At 44.5% G+C, this 21,796-nt stretch overlaps 1 protein-coding gene across 3 annotated transcripts; it reads right to left on the reverse strand.

Moving 5' to 3' along the window:
- Nucleotides 1-1,601: 1,601 nt before the first annotated feature.
- On the reverse strand, nucleotides 1,602-21,395 carry SLC51B (SLC51 subunit beta). 3 transcript variants are annotated; one of them, XM_083184306.1, is made up of 4 exons: nucleotides 21,248-21,395; nucleotides 10,742-10,868; nucleotides 5,549-5,639; nucleotides 1,602-2,572 (listed from the first exon to the last, which is right to left on the reverse strand). In XM_083184306.1, the coding sequence occupies exons 2-4, from the start codon at nucleotides 10,842-10,844 to the stop codon at nucleotides 2,356-2,358; spliced, it is 411 nt and encodes a 136-aa protein (XP_083040432.1). In that variant the 5' UTR covers nucleotides 10,845-10,868; nucleotides 21,248-21,395; the 3' UTR covers nucleotides 1,602-2,355. The 3 variants fall into 3 exon arrangements, with proteins under 3 accessions (XP_083040432.1, XP_083040433.1, XP_083040434.1); XM_083184307.1 differs by having other exon boundaries at nucleotides 21,185-21,313; XM_083184308.1 differs by lacking the exon at nucleotides 21,248-21,395 and adding an exon at nucleotides 18,393-18,413.
- Nucleotides 21,396-21,796: the final 401 nt, after the last annotated feature.

Below are 21,796 nucleotides of genomic sequence, written 5' to 3' on the forward strand. Positions count from 1 at the left end.
AGACTGTCAGACCTATTCAGCGGCAGCTGCCGCAGCACGGGACGGCAGCAGCAGGACAATTTGTAAGAGAAATTTTTACATATGGCCCACGAAGGATTTTTTCCCCATACAAACGGCCCTTGGCACAAAACAGGTTCCCCACCCCTGATCTAAACAGATGGATATTCAGGGCGGGATGTATTGATATACATCGCCGCCCCTCGCTGCCCGGCCGCCGCGATGCCAGCGCATATGTACTAACATATGCGGTTGGCATCGCGGTGCGGAGACGGAGGCCCTCCGCGATACCTGTAATGTGGTGTGAGGGGGGTCTCTGTTACCTCCCTGCCGCCTCCTGCTCCTCTCATGCCGGGACAGCTCAGCGGAGCTATCCCCGGCGCCTCCTCCTCCCCCTTCAGCCGGAAGGACGTCTGGATGCCTTGCTGGGGGGAGGAGGGGTTTACCTTCTGGGTCCAGGAGGACCTGCAGCAAGGTAAGCCGGAGAGAGGGGTTGGCAGAGGGGAGGCAGCGGGTTTGCCGTGGAGGGCGGCCAAAGAAGCCTATAGGCTTCTATAGGGCATCGCCGATACCCTGCTATGCGGTGATGCGGCTGGAGATTCATACATTAGGAAATGCGGAAAAACCCCTGAAAACGGGGGTTATACTGCATTTTTAGCTTAGCACATCCCGCTGTCAATATTAACCCTTGATCCCCAGGTGGTCCACATATCAGATATCTGCTATAAATTTATTTTTTTATATGATCTATTTCTTAATTTTTATTGTTTTCATTAATTATTCATTGTCATTGTATATTTCTGTGAGTTTTTTTCTATGCACATTTTTAATAAATTGTTTTTATATAAAAAGTTGATCTTTATTGTAGCACTAATCGCCCCACGCTTCTTCTATATCCTTACTTTAGTTTAGGAGGTTGGCAATCCTCCATCGTGGTGACAGATGTGTCTTACATCACACTAGCTTCCCCTAGACATTTCTTGATGGAACAATTTGGTCTAAAATAAACTTATAAAGCATTTTTTTTGCTTTATTCTATTCTATATTCTATTATGTAATTTTGTAGTCTTTCCTTGGAAACACATTAACTACCTGGAACAGCTTGCAGAGAAAAAATATACTTTATACTTATATAACTATAAAAATCATGTTTTTTTTTAATCTAATTAATTTTGACAAATGGTTTGATTCATGTTTTCCTGCTGCATTATTGAGAACTTTGGTTAATTAATGGGAATGTATTTTAAAGTAAGGCTGCGTCTACACATTGTATTTTGACCAGTCCCTTTTAAAAGGGACCTGTTTGGCAGGAAGGATCCTGCACATGTAAATCTATGACTACGCCTACACATTGCGCTTTAGCAGGATGCAGTGGAACAGGAGCTGTTTAGCAGGATGCTTACTCAAGAGGATATATGCACAAGAAGCTACATCCTGCTAAAAAGGACCCTGTTTGACTGCATCCTGCTAAAACGCAATGTGTAGATGCAGCCTAAATCCACCATGGGTTTTAAAACACTTTGAAAAACCGTTAATTGACCTCCCAGTCTTGATTGTTTTTAATATGGTTCACCATTTAAACAAAACTGATAAACAAGAAAGTGTAAATTAAAAAAGACTATCATGTCACTTTATTGTCTACATCCAAGCTTGTGGTAGCAAGAAAATTATTAAAATTCACTTAAAATGTTTACTGGGTGCAGGGAGAAGGGTGAGAAGGTCTAGCATAGAGGCCTGTTTTTCTCCCATGATCAGATGTTTACAGTAGATAACCATTCTACAATTATAATTCTATTACATGCACATACTGAAATAAATATATACAAAGTGTATGCTAGTCTGGTCTATGTTATGGCGCTTTCAGATCTTAAACCTTAAAGCGTCAGATTAGCAACAGTCAAACTCCTGGCAGGAACTGACCTATTAAATGTGAAAAGACTGAGATGGAACATTCTATTGCAGACAGTACAGTGCAATCTTAGGCTGATCCTTTCATCGCTGTAAGGGTCAAGAGCCGAACAGTACATGTTTGCCTCAGTTACAGAGCTCTGGACATGTGAAGCACTGGTCTGAGAGACTGCAAGTAGAATAACTGTGGTTGATTTCTGACTATGGGCCAGATGTATCAAGCTTCAAAAAGTGATAAAGTGGAGAGTCATAAACTACCAGCCAATCAGCTCCCATCTCTCATTTTTCTAACCCAGCCTATGGCATGGCAGTTAGGAGCTGATTGCCTGGCTGTTTATCACTCTCCATTGTATTACTTTTTGAAGCTTGATACATCTGGCCCTAATGTTTTCTAGCCACTTTCCGCCGCATGCTCTCCGCCGACATGTAAATAAATATGTCTCTATACTTCTATACATCCTCCTCTGGTAGATTTGTGTACAGAGAAGTGATCTGCCCGTCCTTCCACTGCACAGCAATGTCACCGGTCTGAATCTCCTTCTTGAGCAGATAGTCCTCTTGTGGTGGGTTCTCTCTCTCCAAGGTCAATACGGCCTGCTTGCCATCTGATTCATCTTGTTGCTTAGCAGCCATGGTTGTCTGGTACATGGCAATCATCTTCCTTTTCCTGAAACATATTGAAAAATAAAACTTTATTGACCCAGTACTGTGGTGACACTAAGAGGTAGATTTATTAAGCTCGGTGAAGTGATAAAGTGTCTGGTTTTTATCACCGACCAATCAGCTCCTACCTGTCATTTTTCAAACCAAGCCTGTAACTTCACAGTTAGCAGTTAATAGGCTGGTGATAAAAATCAGAGACTTTATCACTTCACCGAGCTTAATAAATATGCCCCTAATGCCCCTTTCACACTTGCAAGCCGGGTCGCAAGCCGGGTTCTAAGTTCCGGGTGCGACCCGACTTGCAAGTGCTTTCACACTGGCCAACTGACCTGGAATGATGTCGGGCAGGTGGCGTCACCTGGAGGCTTGGCTGGGGCGGCGCTGGGAGATGTCAGCACCTCCCAGCGGTGCATTTTCACTGCAGTGAACCGGGATCTGGGTCACACTGACCCGGAATACCTGTTCACACTCACCACATCCCATGACGTTTCCGGAATCCACCCAGGTCAGGACCTGGGGAGAAATCCCGGAATCCTGAACACGGGATGCGGTGACAAGACCCTTTCACACTGAGCTAAATCCAGGGTTGATGTGCGTTCATGTGCAAAAACCTGGGATATTTTTCCAAGGGTGAAAGGGGTATATGTAACAAATTTGTCTGTGGTACTAAAGTCATGGGGTCTGACTGGCAGGGCTGCATTATAAATTCTGGGTTCCAGGACTGACAAAGTAAGTGGAGCTCCCAGCTCCCCAGAATACTGTAGAGCAGGAATAAGGGAAACTGGGAGAAAGGAGTACTAGGAAGAGAGGGAGATGGGAATGAAAGAAGGAATAGGTAGAGAGGGAAAAATAGAGATAGGAATTGGGGCAGGTATTAGAGAGGAGGTGAGTGTGTGTGTGTGTGTGTGAGTGAGTGAGTGAGTGAGTGAGAGAGAGAGAGAGAGAGAGAGAGAGAGAGAGAGAGAGAGAGAGAGAGAGAGAGAGAGAGAGAGAGAGAATAAGGGCAGATAGCAGAGAAAGAGGAGGAATAGGGGCAGATGGGAGAGAGAGAGAGAAACACTCATGGGGAATGCCTTACTACTCATGGAGAAAGGAGACAGAATTTGGAATGGTGGGAAAGGTAGCAGAGACAAAGACAGAGGGGGAGACTGGAACAATCAAGCAGTTAGTGAGGTTAAATACAGGTGGTTCTGGTTAATAGATCTACAGTGTCACTCTAGATAGACAGTCAATAGCTCAACACCAAAAGGTCGACATGGTCAAAAGGCAACATAAAATAGGTCAATTTGGTCAAAATGTCAAAAGACTAACACATGTACATCTATTACAGTCGCCGAGGCTTTTGCACGGGTAGTGGAGGGCAGTGACGTGCGGTGAGGTCATTGCCTGAGGAGGCACTGACCTCACCACCTCCCCCCCCCGGACATGGCGGTGCTCATATGAAGCGGCCGCCAGTACATGCGCCCCCCCTCCCCTCCCACCACCCGGCGGACTCACCTGTCCTCGGCGGTGAGACGGGTGAGTGACATCGGCTTCCCCCCAGCGGCGCTGAACTCCGCACTGCTGCATCCTCTCCAGGGCCCTGCATGTATGTGATTGGACAGCGGATCCAGCACTGGATCTGCTGGCCCAATCACATCTGGGGGCGTGCGTTTATACTGGTGCCCCTGTCATTGCGGCATCAGTATAAGTGCCGCTTCCCCATTCATTTTCAATGGGCTTTTACAGCCCATTGCTGCACCCTGCCCCCTGCCCACCCCTACCCGCCCCACGCTGCCCGGAGTTTTAATGTTAACAGCGGGAGGCACCTCTCCCGCTGCCTCCCACCCTCACATGCAGCAGTGTAAGAAGGTGGGAGGCAGCCGGAGAGGTAGGAATGATGAAAATAATAAAAGAAGATATATAAATATCATTATGACAGGGGAGGCACTGCCTTCCCTGACTGCACGTCCCTGGTGGAGGGAGGACGACGGGCAGGAGCTGGAGCAGGGGAAGCACAGTGTTTTATGGGCATCCCCATGAAAACACTGGACATTCCCCTGGCAATGCAAGTGGGACGATGCTTGGTGGGGGCAAGCGGTTGACGTCACACGGCTAATCAGCGGTCAGTTGGTGCTTAGCGAGCGGTTCTGAATCACCCTCAGTGTGTGCCATTAACACTGGCTGGACAGTGGACGGCTAATTACCGAATGACTCATCACACACATCTAGAAATGTTATAAATCAGCAAGGCCCCTTAGGTATAGGTACCCAGTTCCGGTCCTATTTGTCCACTCTAAATGGCAGCCCTGCTGACTACCACAGGAATCTATCTTTGCTTTCACGCCAAAATTCATCCATTTACTAAGAGACATTCCAGTTTGATGGATACTAATCTAATCCGCCACATCTGCACGGATTCAGTATTGAATCCCGGCGGTCGGGATCCCGGCGTTCAGAATCCCGACGCCGGAATCCCGACAGCCGAAATGCCGACAAGCAGCTACGCTCGGCACGCTAATTTATTCTCCCTCCAGGGGTGTCGTGGACACCCCAGGAGGGAGAATGTGTCGGTATTTCGGCGGTCGGTATTTCGGCGGTCGGGATTCCGGCGTCGGGATTCTGAACGCCGGGATCCCGACCGCCGGGATTTTAACTGCATCCCATCTGCACTGCTGCAACCTCTCACAGGGGCCATTTATCAATCATTCCATTTGTAAAGCGAGCACCCAAGATCGCATTGCAGGATGCGCATATATACATAGGGCAGATGTATGAAGCAGGGCCCCTGCAATGCATCTGGTTCAGCTCTGGGACCCTTGTGCATGATCAGTCTGTTGGCCAAACAGGCCATTGCTGTGTAGGGTTTTGCTTGTAAGTAACATAGTTATATAGTTATTTGCAGAAGTGCAACACGAAGGTGCAAAAATTATCATGAAAATGACACAAAAAATTACAGTCACATTTGAGATTATTAAAAGTGGTCAATACAGAAACTCACCTGTTATTTAAAATATTCCTACTCAGAAGAAAAAGTCCCAAACACAATCCCAGGATAGAAAGGGCGAGAATGACATAATTCCACACAGTGACTGTAAAAGGAAAGGGGAAAAAAAAATCTGTCAAGGAGTCACTGTTATCACCTCAGTAAATACTTCTTCTGGTCTGGCCGCACCATTTGTCAGTTACTTTCTTCCACTTATGTAGATTTCAGCTCTACAGTAAAGCGAGCTATTGAAACACTACCCCACCTGATCCAAGAAGTTCGGTCAAAAAAGTACTTATATAGTACCAATACACGATACAACTGCTGGGTGCGATGAGATGCGAGTTGCTGTGCACATCTCATCGCACAGTTCAAAAAGTATGTGCTGCACATACTTTTTGTACTAGATCTCATCTCATCTCATCTCATTGAATTGCAAAACCTATGCAATGCAATGAGATATTGTATACAATAATTGTACCATGTATGGGCACCTTTAATCTCCCCTGTACTTCAGGCTCATTTATAGATGAGAGGGGGACATTTGCAATGTTTGTTAAACTGAATGTGTTTATATGAATTGTGTGAGTGCATGTGTATACAGGTGTGTGTGTGGCTGTCTGCATACATCCTCTCCTAGGCATTAGGTAAAATCACACAGAGCAGTGAGCATCAATTGGCCTCTTGCACTGACATCATATGTCCTTAAAGACAAACCATTGTTACATATTGGTCATCTCGACTCAAAAACAGAGCACTGTGGCGCGTCACGCTCTATGTACATAGGGCCTGATTCAGACCTGTTAGTAAGGCTGCAATTTTTGCAGATGAACAAAACTGTTCATCTGCAAAAATTGCTGCACTGCAGGTGGGGCAGATGTAACATGCAGAGAGAGTTAGATTTGATTGGGGTGTGTTCAAACTAAATTATAAATTGCAGTGTTACAATAAATTGCAGTGTAAGAATAAAGCAGTCAATATTTACCCTGCTCCTGTTACATCTGCCCCATCTGCAGTGCAGCATGGTTTTTGTCCAGCTGCAAAAATTGCAGCCTTGCTAACAGGTCTGCATAAAGCTCTTAGTACTGTTTACTTAGAGCACAAATTGGACTGCTTCCATTTGTATCCATTAGTAGTTTATATACTTGACTACTTTTTCCAGTGGTGGCCCCTTGCAAAAGTAGACAAGTCTCCCGGATTCACTGGTCCATGGAAGTGGGTGGTCTGGTAAAGCAATTTGTGCTGATACGCATCAGGCCACCACTTTACAATGCCAGTAAGAGAGCAGCCAGAATGGATGAATAAACCATGTTGCAATGAAAGGGGTGCAAATATATGTATTGTTCTTTTAATGTTTTTGCATGTAGGGTACATACTGGCTACTTTCGCATGAAGTCCACAAATGCTGGACTGCTTTATTTATCAAAACAAACAAGAAAAAAGCCCTCTCTTGTTTGGGGGCATGGTTATAGAATAAAACTTAATGTTTAATTAGTGTTATTTAGGAAAATATGGGATCATTAGCCCAAAACGTACATACAACACATATACACACACAACACTTTATATATATATATATATATATATATATATATATATATATATTGCACAATATGAGAGCATCTAATGATTCCTGTATACTCTCCCACTGATAAATATCTAGAGGACTTCAAAATATATATCTAATGACATATGTGATCAGATAAACAAGAATATGTATGTAAGAACACTTCTGAATCTCTCATCCTATTCAATTTCCCCTAATTTGTTGAACCTAGTGTTGTAAGTGTATGCTGGTATCTACAACACCAATTGAGCACCATCTAGTGGTCAAATTGGTTAATTGTAGCTAGTATAATGATCTTGCTGCAAATGAATCTAGAAAAATGGTAATTGGGTATTCAACGTAAAAAATTAGAAAAAATGGGAGGGAAGAAAAATAAAAAGACACAAAACAAATTGAAGGAAGAAATAAAAAACGTGAAAAAGAAGCCGATGCAAACTGGTGTTGGCACAGTAACCACTGCTGCTTTCTACAGTATACAGGCAGTGCCGGAGCACCCCGGGCGCGGGGGGGGGGGGGAGGGATTTTGCGGTGCGCTCTGGTGTTCACCGCCCCCTGGCCGCTGTACAGTGAAAAGGCGTTCCGGGGGGGGGGGGGATGCTCTGGTGCTCACCCGGCAGCTGTACACAGGGGAGGGGGTGCCAGTGATTGTGGGGGTGGGGTCGGACGGTGCCCCTCACCTCTCTGCCCACTTGCTGCAAACTGGTGCCCTCCAGTGGCCGGCGCCCTAGGCAAATGCCTACAGCTGCCTAGTGGTGGCGAAGGCCCTGTATACAGGTTGAGTATCCCTTATCCAAAAATCCATTATCCAAATTATTCCGAAAACCATACATTCCAGAAAGTGAAAAATAAAAAATATTTTTGGCTAAAAACCTACTTCTGACATCTGTAACAGCACTACTGAGGACATGATAAGTAACTGGCACTACTGAGGACATGATATGTAACTGGCACTACTGAGGACATGATATGTAACTGGCACTACTGAGGACATGATATGTAACTGGCACTACTGAGGACATGATATGTAACTGGCACTACTGAGGACATGATATGTAACTGGCACTACTGAGGACATGATATGTAACTGGCACTACTGAGGACATGATATGAAACTGGCACTAAATATCTGCAAGAAAATGATTGCTTGGCATTCAAATTCAGTATCTGAGATAGTACACAAACTTTGTTTCATGTTTTGAAACCTTGTTTTAGGCACAAATAAAATATATTTGTATGTATGTATTTGATGTGATTATACAACATAAATGCACGATACCGCAAGATACATCACTGAAATATATTGAAATATTCTGAAATACGGAATAATCCGTTATCAAAAATTCTTCTGGTCCCGAGCATTTTGGATAAGAGAGTCTCAACCGGTATTGTAAAGTAGCAATGCTTGTCCGTGCAAGTGAGCGAGTTTATCTGTGATTCAGTTGCAGATAATGGGTTGGAAAAATGTAGGGGAGTAACTAGATATCAGTAGGCCCCATAGCAAAAGTTATTAAGGGCCCCAAAGGGGTATCTGCTTTCCATGTTAGACCCTCTGGTTGGCTACATACCCTTGCAGAGTAGAAGTCCCTGCAGTCATGGAAGAGAGTAACTGAATTGTGAATTGTTTTTTTTATAACAGTAAGAAGGTAGACTATTTATCACACGGATATGCTGCTTTCTCCCATTTGCGTCAGTGGCGTAACTACAGCACCGCAGCCCCCGCGGTCGCGGGGAGGCGCTGGGTAAGTGCGGGCGCCGGGGGGCTGCGGTGCTATCGCAATGCCCCATCCCCCGCAGCGTTACCTATATTCGCTGCGGCGGTCCCGGCTCCCCTGGCTTCATTCTGCTATTGCGACGGGCTACCATAAAATGTCCGCCCCCATATAGCAGCCAGTTCTTTGAAACTGTCTGCTGTATGGGGGCGGCCATTTTGTGATGGTCCGTGTTTCATATCAGAATGAAGCCAGGATGGGAGCCGGGACCAGCGCAGCGAATACAGGTAAGTAAGCGGGGGATGGGGGGTTGGGGGGGCATCGGCGTCTGGAGTGGTGGTGGGGTGAGGGGGGGCGGGGGGGCGCGTGTTTTATTATCGGCGGGGGGGCGCCAAAATTATAGTTACGCTGCTGATTTGCGTATAGCATTGATTGGAGATGAGCGACACCTGTGGCTGTAGTGTACCTTGAATTTATAAAGAGGTAAGAGCAGGATTGTATAGATATATAATTGGTATAGGTGATGTGCTGACCTTTGGCTCAGAGAAAGATGGAAGAAAAAAAAAGGAACAGGAAATAAACGGAGAAAAAGAAAACAAAGAAAATAAACACCCAGATATTATAAGAAAGTCAGGTGTTTATTTCAATTTACTGTGGTTCCATTATACTGGATTATTATTGTCATCATTTGTGGAGCTTGTGCGCAGGTACCCTTCCCCCTCCCCTTTTCCCTTCTGTTTACTGCTTTATTTTTGGGCAGCAATTTAGATTTGAGTATGGGGATGCCAAATCTAATGTAGGGTACACACCAGGACGACCCGCTCACGATGCACATCGTGAGCGGGTCGTCAGTGGCTCGTCCGACCCGCTCACGGTGACGCGGGGGGGCACGACCCGCTCACGATGTGCACCGTGAGCGGGTCCGATCCGATGGCGACCCGCACCCGGCTGTATGGTCGTCATTGAGATCCTACCTGCAGCAGGTAGGATCTCAATAACGACCGACCCGCGGGACCGCGCATCGGATCGGTATCGGTCCACACCAGGACAGAAAAGGGCCCAATCAGCACACAATCTACATCCAATTGGTCGGAATTGGATCTAGATTGAGGGGATCGGGCCCTAGTCATCCTGGTGTGTACCCAGCCTAAATCTTGCATATTCCAAATCTGGAATTTCAGGTTTCATACATCTGCCTCTTGATGCAGTAGGTGGTTGATTTTTCAAAATGGTATTTCTTATTGGGCTACCGTATTGTAGCCCAATATGCATACCATGGTGGCACTTAAGCTGAGTACACAAATAGCACTGTGTACCCAGTCCAACATTGCTTCTGCCGGGTCCCGCCATGTGCAAGTGCATACACACGTACAGAGGGATACGGTCACTGGGTCACCAGGCAAGTTGTTAGACAGTCATTAGGTCGACATGCAGTTAGGTTGACACGTGTCTAGTTTGACAGGCAGTTAGGTCGACATGGGTTAGGTCAACAGGGTCATTAGGTCAACAGGGTCACTAGGTCAAAATGGGTTAGTCAACAGTCAAAAGGTCAAGGGTTTTTTTTACTGTTTTTTTTTTAGCCGACATGTGTCGACAGGCGGTATTTCATGCCCTACCATCCACTAGGGCGTGGTGGGAGAACACGAGGCACCGAGTCAGAAGCATGCGAGGAGACGCGGTGCACTTTAACCCGTGTCTATGTCGACATTCGGGTAAAAAAACTGTGAAAAACCCCATGACCCTGTCGACCTAATCCATGTCGACCTTCATGCATGTCGACCTAGACACATGTCGACCTAATGACTGTCTAACAACTTGATGGTGACCCAATGATCCATATCCCTTACAGATGCCGTGACCGTTGGGAAGGGTGAAGCCAAGTGTCCTCCTGACTCATTTTTTGGTGTATACAAAACAGCAGTGGATACGTACGGTCTCCGATGCGGAAGAAATATATAGCTCGTTGTAGCTTCTTCTGTGCATCTGACATGGGGGTTGTTCCTTGGATATTCTGATTTCCACTTGCATCAGCCATGGCAAAGTAATACTTCTATAGATTCTGAAAACATAAGGAGAAACACTGCAGGTGTCACCAGACATTGGGCCTTATTCTAGTTCACTCTTTCTGACAAAATCCTTCTTAGATGGACAAAACCATGTGCACTGCAGGGGGGCAGATGTAAAATGTGCAGAGAGAATTAGCTTTTGGTGAGTTATTTTGTTTCTGTGCAGAGTAAATACTGACTGCTTTATTTTTACACTGCAATATAGATCTTACTTTGAAGTAAAACCCCACCCTAATCTAATTCTCTCTGCACAAGTAACATCTACCCCACCTGCAGTGCACATGGTTTTGTACATCTAAGAAGGAATTTGTCAGAAAGAGTGAACCAAAATAACCCCCATCACGAGCATAGTGTAGCAGAATACTTTTATATTCACACATTCTATTATATGTTTACACCAAAAATACTATTTCTGCTTTTATTATAAAGTCTAAAATATTTTTTTAGGTATTGTAAAGCAGGAAAATGGAACCTCAAAATAAAATTAATATATTGGAGCTGATTCTGAACTGGCCACTCTTTTTAGGTCCATCTGCTGTGGATAGGTGTCAAACTAAAATGAGCACCTGACCAACTATGCTAGTATCTACGCATCCAGATATGTCTGACAGCCAGATGTACCAAGCTTTGAAAAGTGATAAAACGGAGAGTGATAAACAGCCAGCCAATCAGCTCCTACCTGCTATGTTACAGTCTGAGTTTGAAAAATTACAGGTAGAAGCTGATTGGCTGGTTGTTTATCACTCTCCATTTAATCACTTTTTGAAGCTTGATACATCTGGTCCTGAGTCAGTCAGGGTTTGTCATTTTGCAAGTTGAGTCTGTATCGTGCGTCCAAATGGTCACCACCAGAAAAGCCTGTTTTTCATTAGGCTCTGCCCACTCGAGATGTGACACACTTAAAAGGTCATCAGGGTCATATGTGATCAGGAATCACAAAAATACATGTTCAGATAACAAAATGGCCTTATCCTCTTCAAGGTTTGACTTGCTGCTCAACCAGAGATGCAGGCAGTACTCCAGAAACATGATTATTTGAGTTATGTGGCTTTCCTGTCATCTTGAACCAGCCTGGCCATTCTCCTGTGATTTCTCTCATTACAAACAGCCATTTTTTCCTATACAGTTATCCACACAGTTATCATTGTGCATGAAAAGCCTAGACTAGAAGAATCTCAAACCAGCCTGCCTAGCTCCAACAATCATTCCATGGGCAAAGTCATTTAGATCACATTTCTTTTTCAATCTGATGTTTGGACTCAACAGCAAAACTTCTTGATATGGGCCTAATTCATGTCTGTATGCAAATATAATTGTCATTGCGTCTTTTAAGGCTACGGAACATCTTTTGTTAGAGAGAAGCTGCTGCCCAGAAATTAACAGAGAAGCCTACTGTAGCTTCCCAATATGGTGGTGTCCTTTATTGAGGATAAACAAAGCTGTTTGCTGATTGCCAAATGATGTTTTTTCCGTGAAGGAGGATGCAAATGTGATAGCTGCCAGAATGGTTTTGGCAGATAGAGGGTACTGTGGTTCACACTGATGAGTTTCGCTGAATAGATCAGCTTTTTCATGGTGATATATTCCTGATCTATTCAGTGAAACGCGTCAGTTGAACCACAGTACCCTCTAGCTGGCAAAACGATTCTGGCAGCTATCACATTTGCATCCTCCTTCACGGAAAAACCATCATTTGGCAATCAGCAAACAGCTTTGTTTATCCTCAATAAAGGTCACCACCATTTTGGGAAGCTCCACAAGGTCCTTGAAATTCCTCCAACGGCCCCGTTTCCAACATTTGCACAACCGCAAAATAGTGAGGACCACGGACCCAAGCCGGAAAAAAATCCCATTTCTTCAAGTGGCGAGACTTTACCAATATAAAAAGCAAAGTGCCATATTACATAATACCTAAAGGAGGACTCATTATAACCAGTGCACTCTTCCACTAGCCAGAGAGGGTCATTCAATCCTGATATTACTTTTTCATTTTTTTTTATGTTTTATTGTATCAGTTATGTTTTATTAATAAATGTTATATTTACAGGCAATCCCATGGTTATGTTAAATAATATTATCATCAGCGCTGCTACATTTCTGTTGTTATGATACTGTATGTAACATTTTGTGAACCCCATCTTACCTCAACAAAGGTGTTCATAAACAATGAAATACTGACTTGTGTAAAGGACATTATGTTAAAACACAAACTTGCCCAGTCAGTTTTTTTAATTTTTTTAGCAGATTATTGGACGCTCTAGACTGGTGTAGATGAAAAAACTGCTTGATGTTTCGTTTGTTGCGCATGGATATTCGAATGCATCACTATTTTGTGATGGATGTTTATTCTTTCCTTCTGGGCACTGACATTTTGATCACAGCGAACTGCTTTTTTATCGAATTAACCATCCAAGCTGAATTGAGCACACTAAACATTGAATTCCATCCCATCAGATATATCTGGTATCTACATGACTAAAAAGGTGTTCCTGAGCCCACACTTTAGTGAAAATATATAGGAACTAGAGATGTGCAGACTCGGATTCCAGAGATCCGAGCCCCCACGAACGTCATCATTCCGAGCCCGGTTCCGAGCAGCGCTCGGAGATTCCCGCCTGACTTGGGTCCGTCCGCGTGGTCAGAACGTCATCTCCCGGCGCCGGATTTCGCGAGGCTTTAAATAGCGGCTGCTGCGCCCGCCATCTTCACTCCAGTCTAGTAGTGGGTTGGGATAGGGTGTGTTGGTGCTGCTGCTGGGGCTTAAACTTGAGCTTGACCTTGAACGCAATATTTTTTATTCGCTGGGGCTGTCTCTCAGTGCTGCTGTGTAGTCTAACTGTGTACTTGTAGTACTACTGTCTCCTCTGTGCGGTCTACCTCTGCTGTGCTGTGCTGTAATTATTTTATTCGCTGGGGCTGTCTCCCTCAGTGCTGCTGTGTACTCTGTTCTCCTCTCTGCTTAGGGTGGGCTCTCCCTAGCAAGGAGGACAGTCTAACTGTGTACCTGTAGTACAACTGTCTCCTCTGTGCTGGGGCCTACCTCTGGTGCTGTGCTGTAATATATATTATATGAATAATTAATTATATTATATATAGTCCACTGGTGCTACCTGCACTGAATCTGCCAGTATTATTTAGTTACTCAGTCCACTGTTGCAACTGGCAGTGCTACTGCCTACCTAGTGTTCCTACCTAGTACATACTAGGCTGCTATATCTAATTTAATAAAAAAATAATATGTGTGCTGTGTGGGACTGTAAAAAATAATTCCATGCTGCTGGTGCACTGACGTGTGCCACTGAGTGCCACTGCCAAGCAGTACCTAATAATAAAATTAATTATTATAAATTCTGCTGGTGCACTGCATAAAGCTAATGGTGGTGTGTAATATAACTACCTTTTGTGGTGACCACTGGCAGTGCTCCTGTCTGCCTGCCTACCTAGTAGTTTATTTTCTCTACCTACTAGGCTGCTATATTATTAATACTTAATTAATTGAATTATATATAGTCCACTGGTGCTGCCTGCACTGAATACTGTGAATAGAGGTTGCCAGTATTATTTACTCAGTCCACTGTTGCCACTGGCAGTGTTACTGCCTTAGTGTACCTACCTAGTAGTACAACTACATACTAGGCTGCTATATCTAATTTAATTAAAAAATAATACTTGTGCTGTGTGGGACTGTAAAAAATAATTCCATGCTGCAGGTACACTGATATGTGCCACTGAGTGCCACTGCTAAGCAGTACCTAATAATGAAATTAATTATTATAAATTCTGCTGGTGCACAATACTAGTATTGCTGACGTATCTACCTGTCTTGTGCCTAGTACTGTCTTATCTACCTGTCTAGTGCCTAGTACTGCCATATCTACCGCTGCAGTGCCACTCTTACATGAGCCACGTGTTTGTGCTGCACACTTGTGTGGCTTAGCATAGTTATCCAGCTACCTCGGTGCAACCTTTTGCCCTAAAAACAATATTGTGAGGTGAGGAATTTTATTGAGGTTAATATAGCGTAGGAGCAAACCCCCCCCCCCCAAATTCTGCGATTTTAGCAGTTTTTTATGCTTTTTTAACAAAAAAATCAGAACCCAAAACCCAAAAAATCCAAACACAAAACACTTAGATGTTTTGCCAAAACCCATTAGAACCCAAAACCTCAAGGTAATCAGAACCCAAAACCCGAAAAGTGACCGGTGCACATCCCTAATAGGAACTGATTTATCAATGAGGTTGAATGGATAAGATCTTGGTTGCAGGATAGAAAACAGAGTTGTGGAGTATCTCAGGGATCTGTACTTGGACTGATGCTTTTTAATATCTTTTTTGCTGACATTGCAAATGGTATTGAAGGGAAAGTATGCCTTTTTGCAGATGACACAATGGTATTCAACAGGGTAGACACACCAGGAGGTGGACCTAGATTATACACCAATTGTTTTATCCTTGGAATCTAGGTAGAATGGAGGAATGGTCAAGATCATGACAGTTACAGTTTAATGCCAAAAAATTGAAAATCATGCACTTGGGTCTCAAAAATCCAAAGGCTAAATTTAGTATTACTGGCACTCTATTAGAAACTACTGAATAGGAGGACTGGATCTAGGAGTCACTATTTCAGATAAAATGAAGGCAGGTAAGCAATGAAGAAGGCAAGTCAAATGCTTGGTTGGCTAGGCAGAGGAATAGGCAGCAGAAATAAAGCAGTAATAATGCCACTGTACAGGTCATTAGTACGACCTCATTTATAATACTGTGTCCTGTTTTGGAGGCCATATCTCCAAAATAATATAAATACTCTAGAGACTGTACAAAGAAGGGCAACTAAAATGGTGCATGACCTACATCACAAAACGTACTAGGAAAGTATAGTTTGGAGGAGAAAAGAGAAAGGGAGGACATGATAGAAACTTTTAAATACAGCAAGGGTTTTAACAAGGTCCAGGAGGGAAACATTCTACAAATGAAGGGACGTATTAGAACACGAGGACATTGACACTGGAGGGAGGGAGGTTCAGGGGAAATCGGAGGAAATATTACTTCACAGAAAGAGTAGTGGACAAGTGGAATATCCTCCCATCAGAGGTGGTAAAGGCTAAGACAGTAGAACAATTTTAACATGCATATATAGTCTTGCCTGCACAGTCTATTTCACTGGTCGATTTACACTAAACGGGAGTGTGCATCTGGATTGAAACGGCAACAAATGAGGCTGAAAATTGTTCTATGTCCATTCAATTTTGATTTGAATTTGACTATATAGTCAAAATCGAACACAAACTCTCACCGTGTGTACACAGCTTAGACTGATTAGTCTTAAGCCCCGTGCACACGGTGAGATATTAGCAAATGGCAAATTTTGACTAAGCAATTTTGACTAGATGCACAAGAGATTTTGGGGGGTACTCAATGCCCGCTGCTATTTCCGATGGGGGAATAACGGTGGGTGTCTTTCCTGACAGCATTGAAGCGGCAGCTCGTCAGAACAGACCCAACTTAAACGAAAACGGCCATAGATTGTTGAAATCAAGGATAGATCTCGACAATCCATGGTCGTTTTCACAGACATACCCCCTTTTCGGCAATTGGAAGGTGGGACATTGAATACCGCCTGCTGATAAACAGGAGAGCGGATCGAAAACGGGCCAGGATGCCAACTGCCGGGACCCTGAATTGAATACCCCCTTTGACTAAAGGCCCCCATACACTATGCGATTTTGAACCGATTTCACCCGATTTCGGCACTTTGGGCCGATAAATCGGGTGAAATCAGCCCAAAATCGAAAGTTTGTTACATCTGTTCCGATCTGATGCGCGTTCCCGCGCGCATCGGATCGGATCAGGGTGTCGGACCTGCTGAACATAAGATATATCGGAAACTGACCCATCATGGGCACATCGTGGGTACTTTTTAGCACCCACAATGTTTCAGATCCGATATATCTATGGGTACCTCCTTCTGGTGCTCTTGCAGAAGCCGGAACATCACCGGAAGGGGCAGGCGGAAGATGGAAGAAGCTGCAGCAGCATCCAGATTCAAGTCTGGAGCGTCTTCTCCCCTGCTGCTGAAGCCAGTGTGGCCGCGGGCAGCAGAGCCCGACCCCCCCCCCCTCTCGAGGACCGGTTTGGGGGAGCGGCAGGCGGGGACCGCATATGCAGAGTAAAGACCGGGTGTGCAGCGGGAGAATAGGCAGAAATCCTATGCAAAAGACTGGGCGGCCGCTGATTGGCTGAGCTCTCAGCCAATCTGTGGCTGCCCAGTCTTTTGAATAGGATTTCTTTCTATTCTCCCACCGCGCCCCGGTCTCTGCTCTCCATCTGCGGTCCCCGCCTGCCGCTACATCTCCTAACGCTCCCCCGGACCGGTCCCCGCTCCCAGCCTGCTCCTGCCACTTCCCAGGACTGGTCCCTGCCGGCGAAGGAGTCGGGCAGGGGGAGCAGGGAGCTGTTAATGCTCCGAGCAGGTGGCGGGAGCAGGGGGGCAGGGGATGCTGCGGGGGTTACAGAGGCGGCAATAACGTAGAGGAGGGCAAGCAGGGGGAGCCGGGAGCTGTCAGCGCTGGGGGGAAAAAAGCCCATACAATGAAAGGGCAGCCTGTGATTGGCTGAGCGCTCTCTTAGCCAGTTAGCAATTGGCTGAGAGAGCGCTCAGCCAATCACAGCCTGCCCATTCATTGTATGGGCTTTTTTTTTCAGCACTGACAGCTACCGCCTCCCCCTGCCCGCCTCTATGTTACTGCCGCTTCTATGTCACTGTCCCCCGCAGCGTCCCTTGCATGCTGCCCTTGCCTTACTAGCAGCGCCCCCCCACCAGCCGCCCCGCAGCATCCCTGCTGCCCAGTGTTTTGAATATGATTCTCTCCCGCCGCTGCCGCTACACCCGACCCTGCGGCGAGCGGGAGAATAGAAAAAAAAGCTCAGCCAATCAGCGGCCGCCTAGTTTTTGAATAGGATTTTTTTTCTATGCTCCCGCTAGCGGCTAGACTCTGCTCTCCAGTCCCCGCCCCCTTCCACGGACCCGGACCCTCTCCTGCAGCCCCCCCAACCCTACTCTCCTGCTGCTCCCCGGATTTACATGTGATAAATCGAGCCGATTTATCACATGTAACAAAATGGCTGCCGGGAAAGCTCAGGGGAAGTCGGGCCAACTTGTCCTTAGGACAAGTCGGCCAAATGTATGGGGGCCTTAAGCGATTTTGTCTAAGTAATGATAGTCTATGATCTAGTCAAAATTGTCTTGACTGCGCAGTCAATCTATGCTAAACAATTTCTGCTAGACATATTTACAAAGCTAAAAAATATTTTTGGCTTTTTTGGCTAACGTTATAGGAGATTTTGACCATCTCACTGTATGTACACCCCTTTATACTGTTAGTACAGACTGAGTTGTGACATGCAAGTTGCACACATAAGAACACAAATCCTTCTCTGACAGTTAAGTGTTTCTTAACCTGTAAACTGATAATGTCAGATTGGCTGACAGATAGTTATTTCTACCCGCCCCATATCACCTGTTATCAACAGCGTTTGTGCCTCTGCGTACTACTCACTGATCCTGCTGCAGGGTGTTTGTCCCTCAGGGCATACTGTATGACCCATGGCTTCCTTCTGTACTTCTCTTTCTGCCTTATCCCAGTATACACAAGCTGAGGTGAATGGACAGTGGGACTTTCACTCAGGGAACTCCCACAAGGACAGCTTTGTGAGCAGTATTGAGTCAGCCTTAACCCTCCGAAGCTACTAGGTTAGAGGTGAATTTATATAGGGGTCTTTAGGCTCAGTCTGACAAAACACCATTTTGGTGATTTTTCTCCAGAATACCTTTTAATTATTCCTATTTGGGATCACTATAGTCGGAATAATAATTAAATATAACAGATATTAATAAAATCCTGTATATGCTACTGTTAAACTAGCACAAGACCATTTATGATGCAATAAGCAGCAAGGTGTGTATACAAAGCTATCATCTAGTCTTTCCTGCCTCCTATACACAAGTGCACATTCAGCCGATACCCAACCAGAAACACAAAATTAAATGCATGTTTCCATTTAATGTGTTGCCTCTGCTATACTCACTTGCTGGCATGAGGTTAGTGAATTATTGGGGCAGCTAGAAATATTCATTAGAAACACTAAAACTAGAAACAGCCTGTGTAGTTACAGAATCATACTCATTGGAGGTCATTTGGCCATTGCCAAAGCAGAACTTGCTCGGTGCCCCACCATTTCAATCAAGGTGGGTGGTGTTAGGAGTGAAAAAATGAGACCGCTTAGTTTAACAGGATTAAGATAAAGCGGCATTGTAGAGAGGGTGACTTTTATTAAGGGGTCTAGCTTGTAATACATGGGATGGGAGGGGGCATTTCTACTGAGACTTCCATTTTTCCCATTTTGCACAGCTTGCCAGCTGTAAACGGCAAGCACCGCCTTATGGGAAGAACCGTACTATATACAATATGCAGATCCAAATTTAGCTTGATTATCATGCACACAAAGATCTTAAATATACATCTAGCCTAGTTCTGCAAACTAGGTCAACAGGTTTCATAAAATCCATAGACATCAGTATAATAGCAGGAATGGGGAGTGGTATAAGTGCCCGACAACCGGGATCCCGACAGTCAGTATATTGACATCGGAATCCTGACTGACGGTGCCCCAACAGGGGGGCGAGCACAAAGAAGCCCCTTTTGGACTCGGTGGCTCGCTTTCCTCACCACAGGTTCAATTCCCCCTCTATGGGGGTCGTGGTCCCCCAGAAGGGAGAATAGCCCATTTCAGTTGGAACCCCCCCTGTCAGAGCACCGGCAGTCGGGATTCTGATGTCGGTATGCTGACTGTCGGGATCCCAATTGTCGGATACCTGCTAAAGTAGCGGTTTGTAATTAACCTCTGTGTAGTTTCCACAGACTGTTTAAATGTATTGTTCCACCATTACATAGGAGGATTCTGGTCTTGGGCCCCAGCTCTACCATCATTTGCTATAGCTGCATATGTACTTTAAGGAACATTCTTCTGTAAAATATGAACTTGCCAAATGGGCTGGATCCAGGGCTATACTTAGCCATAGCTGGGCCCCTAGGCTATCAGGTATTTCAAGCCCCTCCAGCGCTTCAGCTGATGTTTGGGAAGTAGGACTTTTGCCATCATTTATGCTTTCAGTATTTATATAGATGCCGATACCCAGTTAAAATAAAGTCTGCTGACCTGTATTAGAAATTGAGGGTCAAATGCAGAGAAAACAAGCAACACAGCTTGTTACACCCTAGGCCATGTGTGGTCGTTACTCCTAATAATGCCTAGCTGTACTGCCTGACATTTTTAAAACACAGCCTGTGACATAGCAGGTAGGAGCTGATTGGCTGGCTGTTTACCACTCTCCATTTTATGACTTTTGAAGCTTAGTGCATCTGTCCATTAGTGCAGTAACAAATAAGTCTGGTCATTTCCACTGTGCCAACCCCTTTCTGTATTAGATTCACTGCCGCTAAGTGAATCTAAGTTCACAACCCTTGTTTCTAGCAGCCACTACTATCAAATGGTAGTTGTCACTACAATCAATCACTACTATCAAACGGTGATGGAGGAGAACTGACAGGCAATGTACAACAAGATCCTCCCTTGTACATTGGTTCTATGGTTTCCATAACAACACTACTTTCAGGCAAACAAACAAATATAACCCTTTGAGCGCCAATGTTGCTGTATCCTCAAAATATCCACTAAAAAATGCCAGCATCGCTCACAGCGACTGTTCTTTTAGTATAAATAAATACAAATACAGCCAAGTCGATTCATTGAAGTTTAGTTAAATATTGCACCCAAAAAAAAAACAGCCACTGTGAGCGGTGCTGGCATTTTTAACGGATATTTTGAGGATCTCTCACAACAAAGGGTTAATAAAAAAGGTTTGTTGGCAATTTTCACAACTATTTTGACAAATATCTTTGGCACTGAAAGGGATAATGAGGCGTTTATTTACAAAAAAAACCCCAAAAAACTCCTTCACCAAAAGAAAACTCAAACACATACAACAATCATCCCATGATTGTCATTAATTCTATAAGAACCATAAAGTGGAACCCTGTTAACTTACATGTGCAGCCTCCAATGATAGTACAATATAAAATCAGCTATGTGTAAAACAATAAATGAATTCCTTAATAATATATAAAACAGTTTTATCCTTAGAAAATACCTTAGAATGTATTACTCTAAGGAGACGCTATATGCATACAACTAATGAAGTTAAGAAAATGTTAGTCTAACCTGTCTAGTTAACAATAGTTTTACAATGTACCTATAGTAGGGTTTGGAGCGAGAACATGTCCAGCATGCAGAAATACATGTCTGCTATATGTACCTGGTATCTCTAACAGTACAGCAGGGTGGCGTGTCCTGGAAGGTGAGAAGTCATTGGCACACTGGCAGCTTCTACTCTGTGTTTTATATTTCAGTGTAGGAATGCCCATTGCCCTTGGCATGTAACCCTGCTTATCTATGAGTGCAATACTGTTTTGATTCCTTTAGTGTCTTTGACCTCAAGCTTCTGGTTATACTGTAACCAGCCCATCCCTGACACTGTAGGAAGACAACTGCTCAAAAAGAAAGTATACTTTAACTCTGTCATAGCCATGTGCCTGTTATATATACTGTGACTGGAGTTAATATCTCCATTATTATAGTCCTATTAGCTACTAGCAATTCCTGCAAATACTGTATATCACATTTGTGCATGGCCTAAAAAAACTTCTTATTACATCATATGCTCAGAAACCGTAATATGATTAAACTCAGGGTTGCCTACTTTTAAAGTCTCCTCTAGAACGCTGCCGTGTGTGTGTGTGTGTGGGGGGTATCCGGGAGGTAGGGATTCCCACCTTTCCAGGAGACAAGGAGGGGGACCCTATTT

The sequence above is a fragment of the Crinia signifera genome, chromosome 4 (assembly GCF_055691185.1).
Source record: "Crinia signifera chromosome 4, ASM5569118v1, whole genome shotgun sequence".
Taxonomy (NCBI): domain Eukaryota; kingdom Metazoa; phylum Chordata; class Amphibia; order Anura; family Myobatrachidae; genus Crinia; species Crinia signifera.

Bases quoted from the DNA above. Each gene is read 5' to 3' on its own strand.
- SLC51B (XM_083184306.1), bottom strand. From the start codon at position 10,844: ATGGCTGATGCAAGTGGAAATCAGAATATCCAAGGAACAACCCCCATG. The intron at 5,640-10,741 runs GTACGTATCCAC...TTCCTTTTACAG, and splicing joins TTTCTTCCGCATCGGAGACC to TCACTGTGTGGAATTATGTC. The intron at 2,573-5,548 runs GTGAGTTTCTGT...AATATGTTTCAG, and splicing joins AGGAATATTTTAAATAACAG to GAAAAGGAAGATGATTGCCA.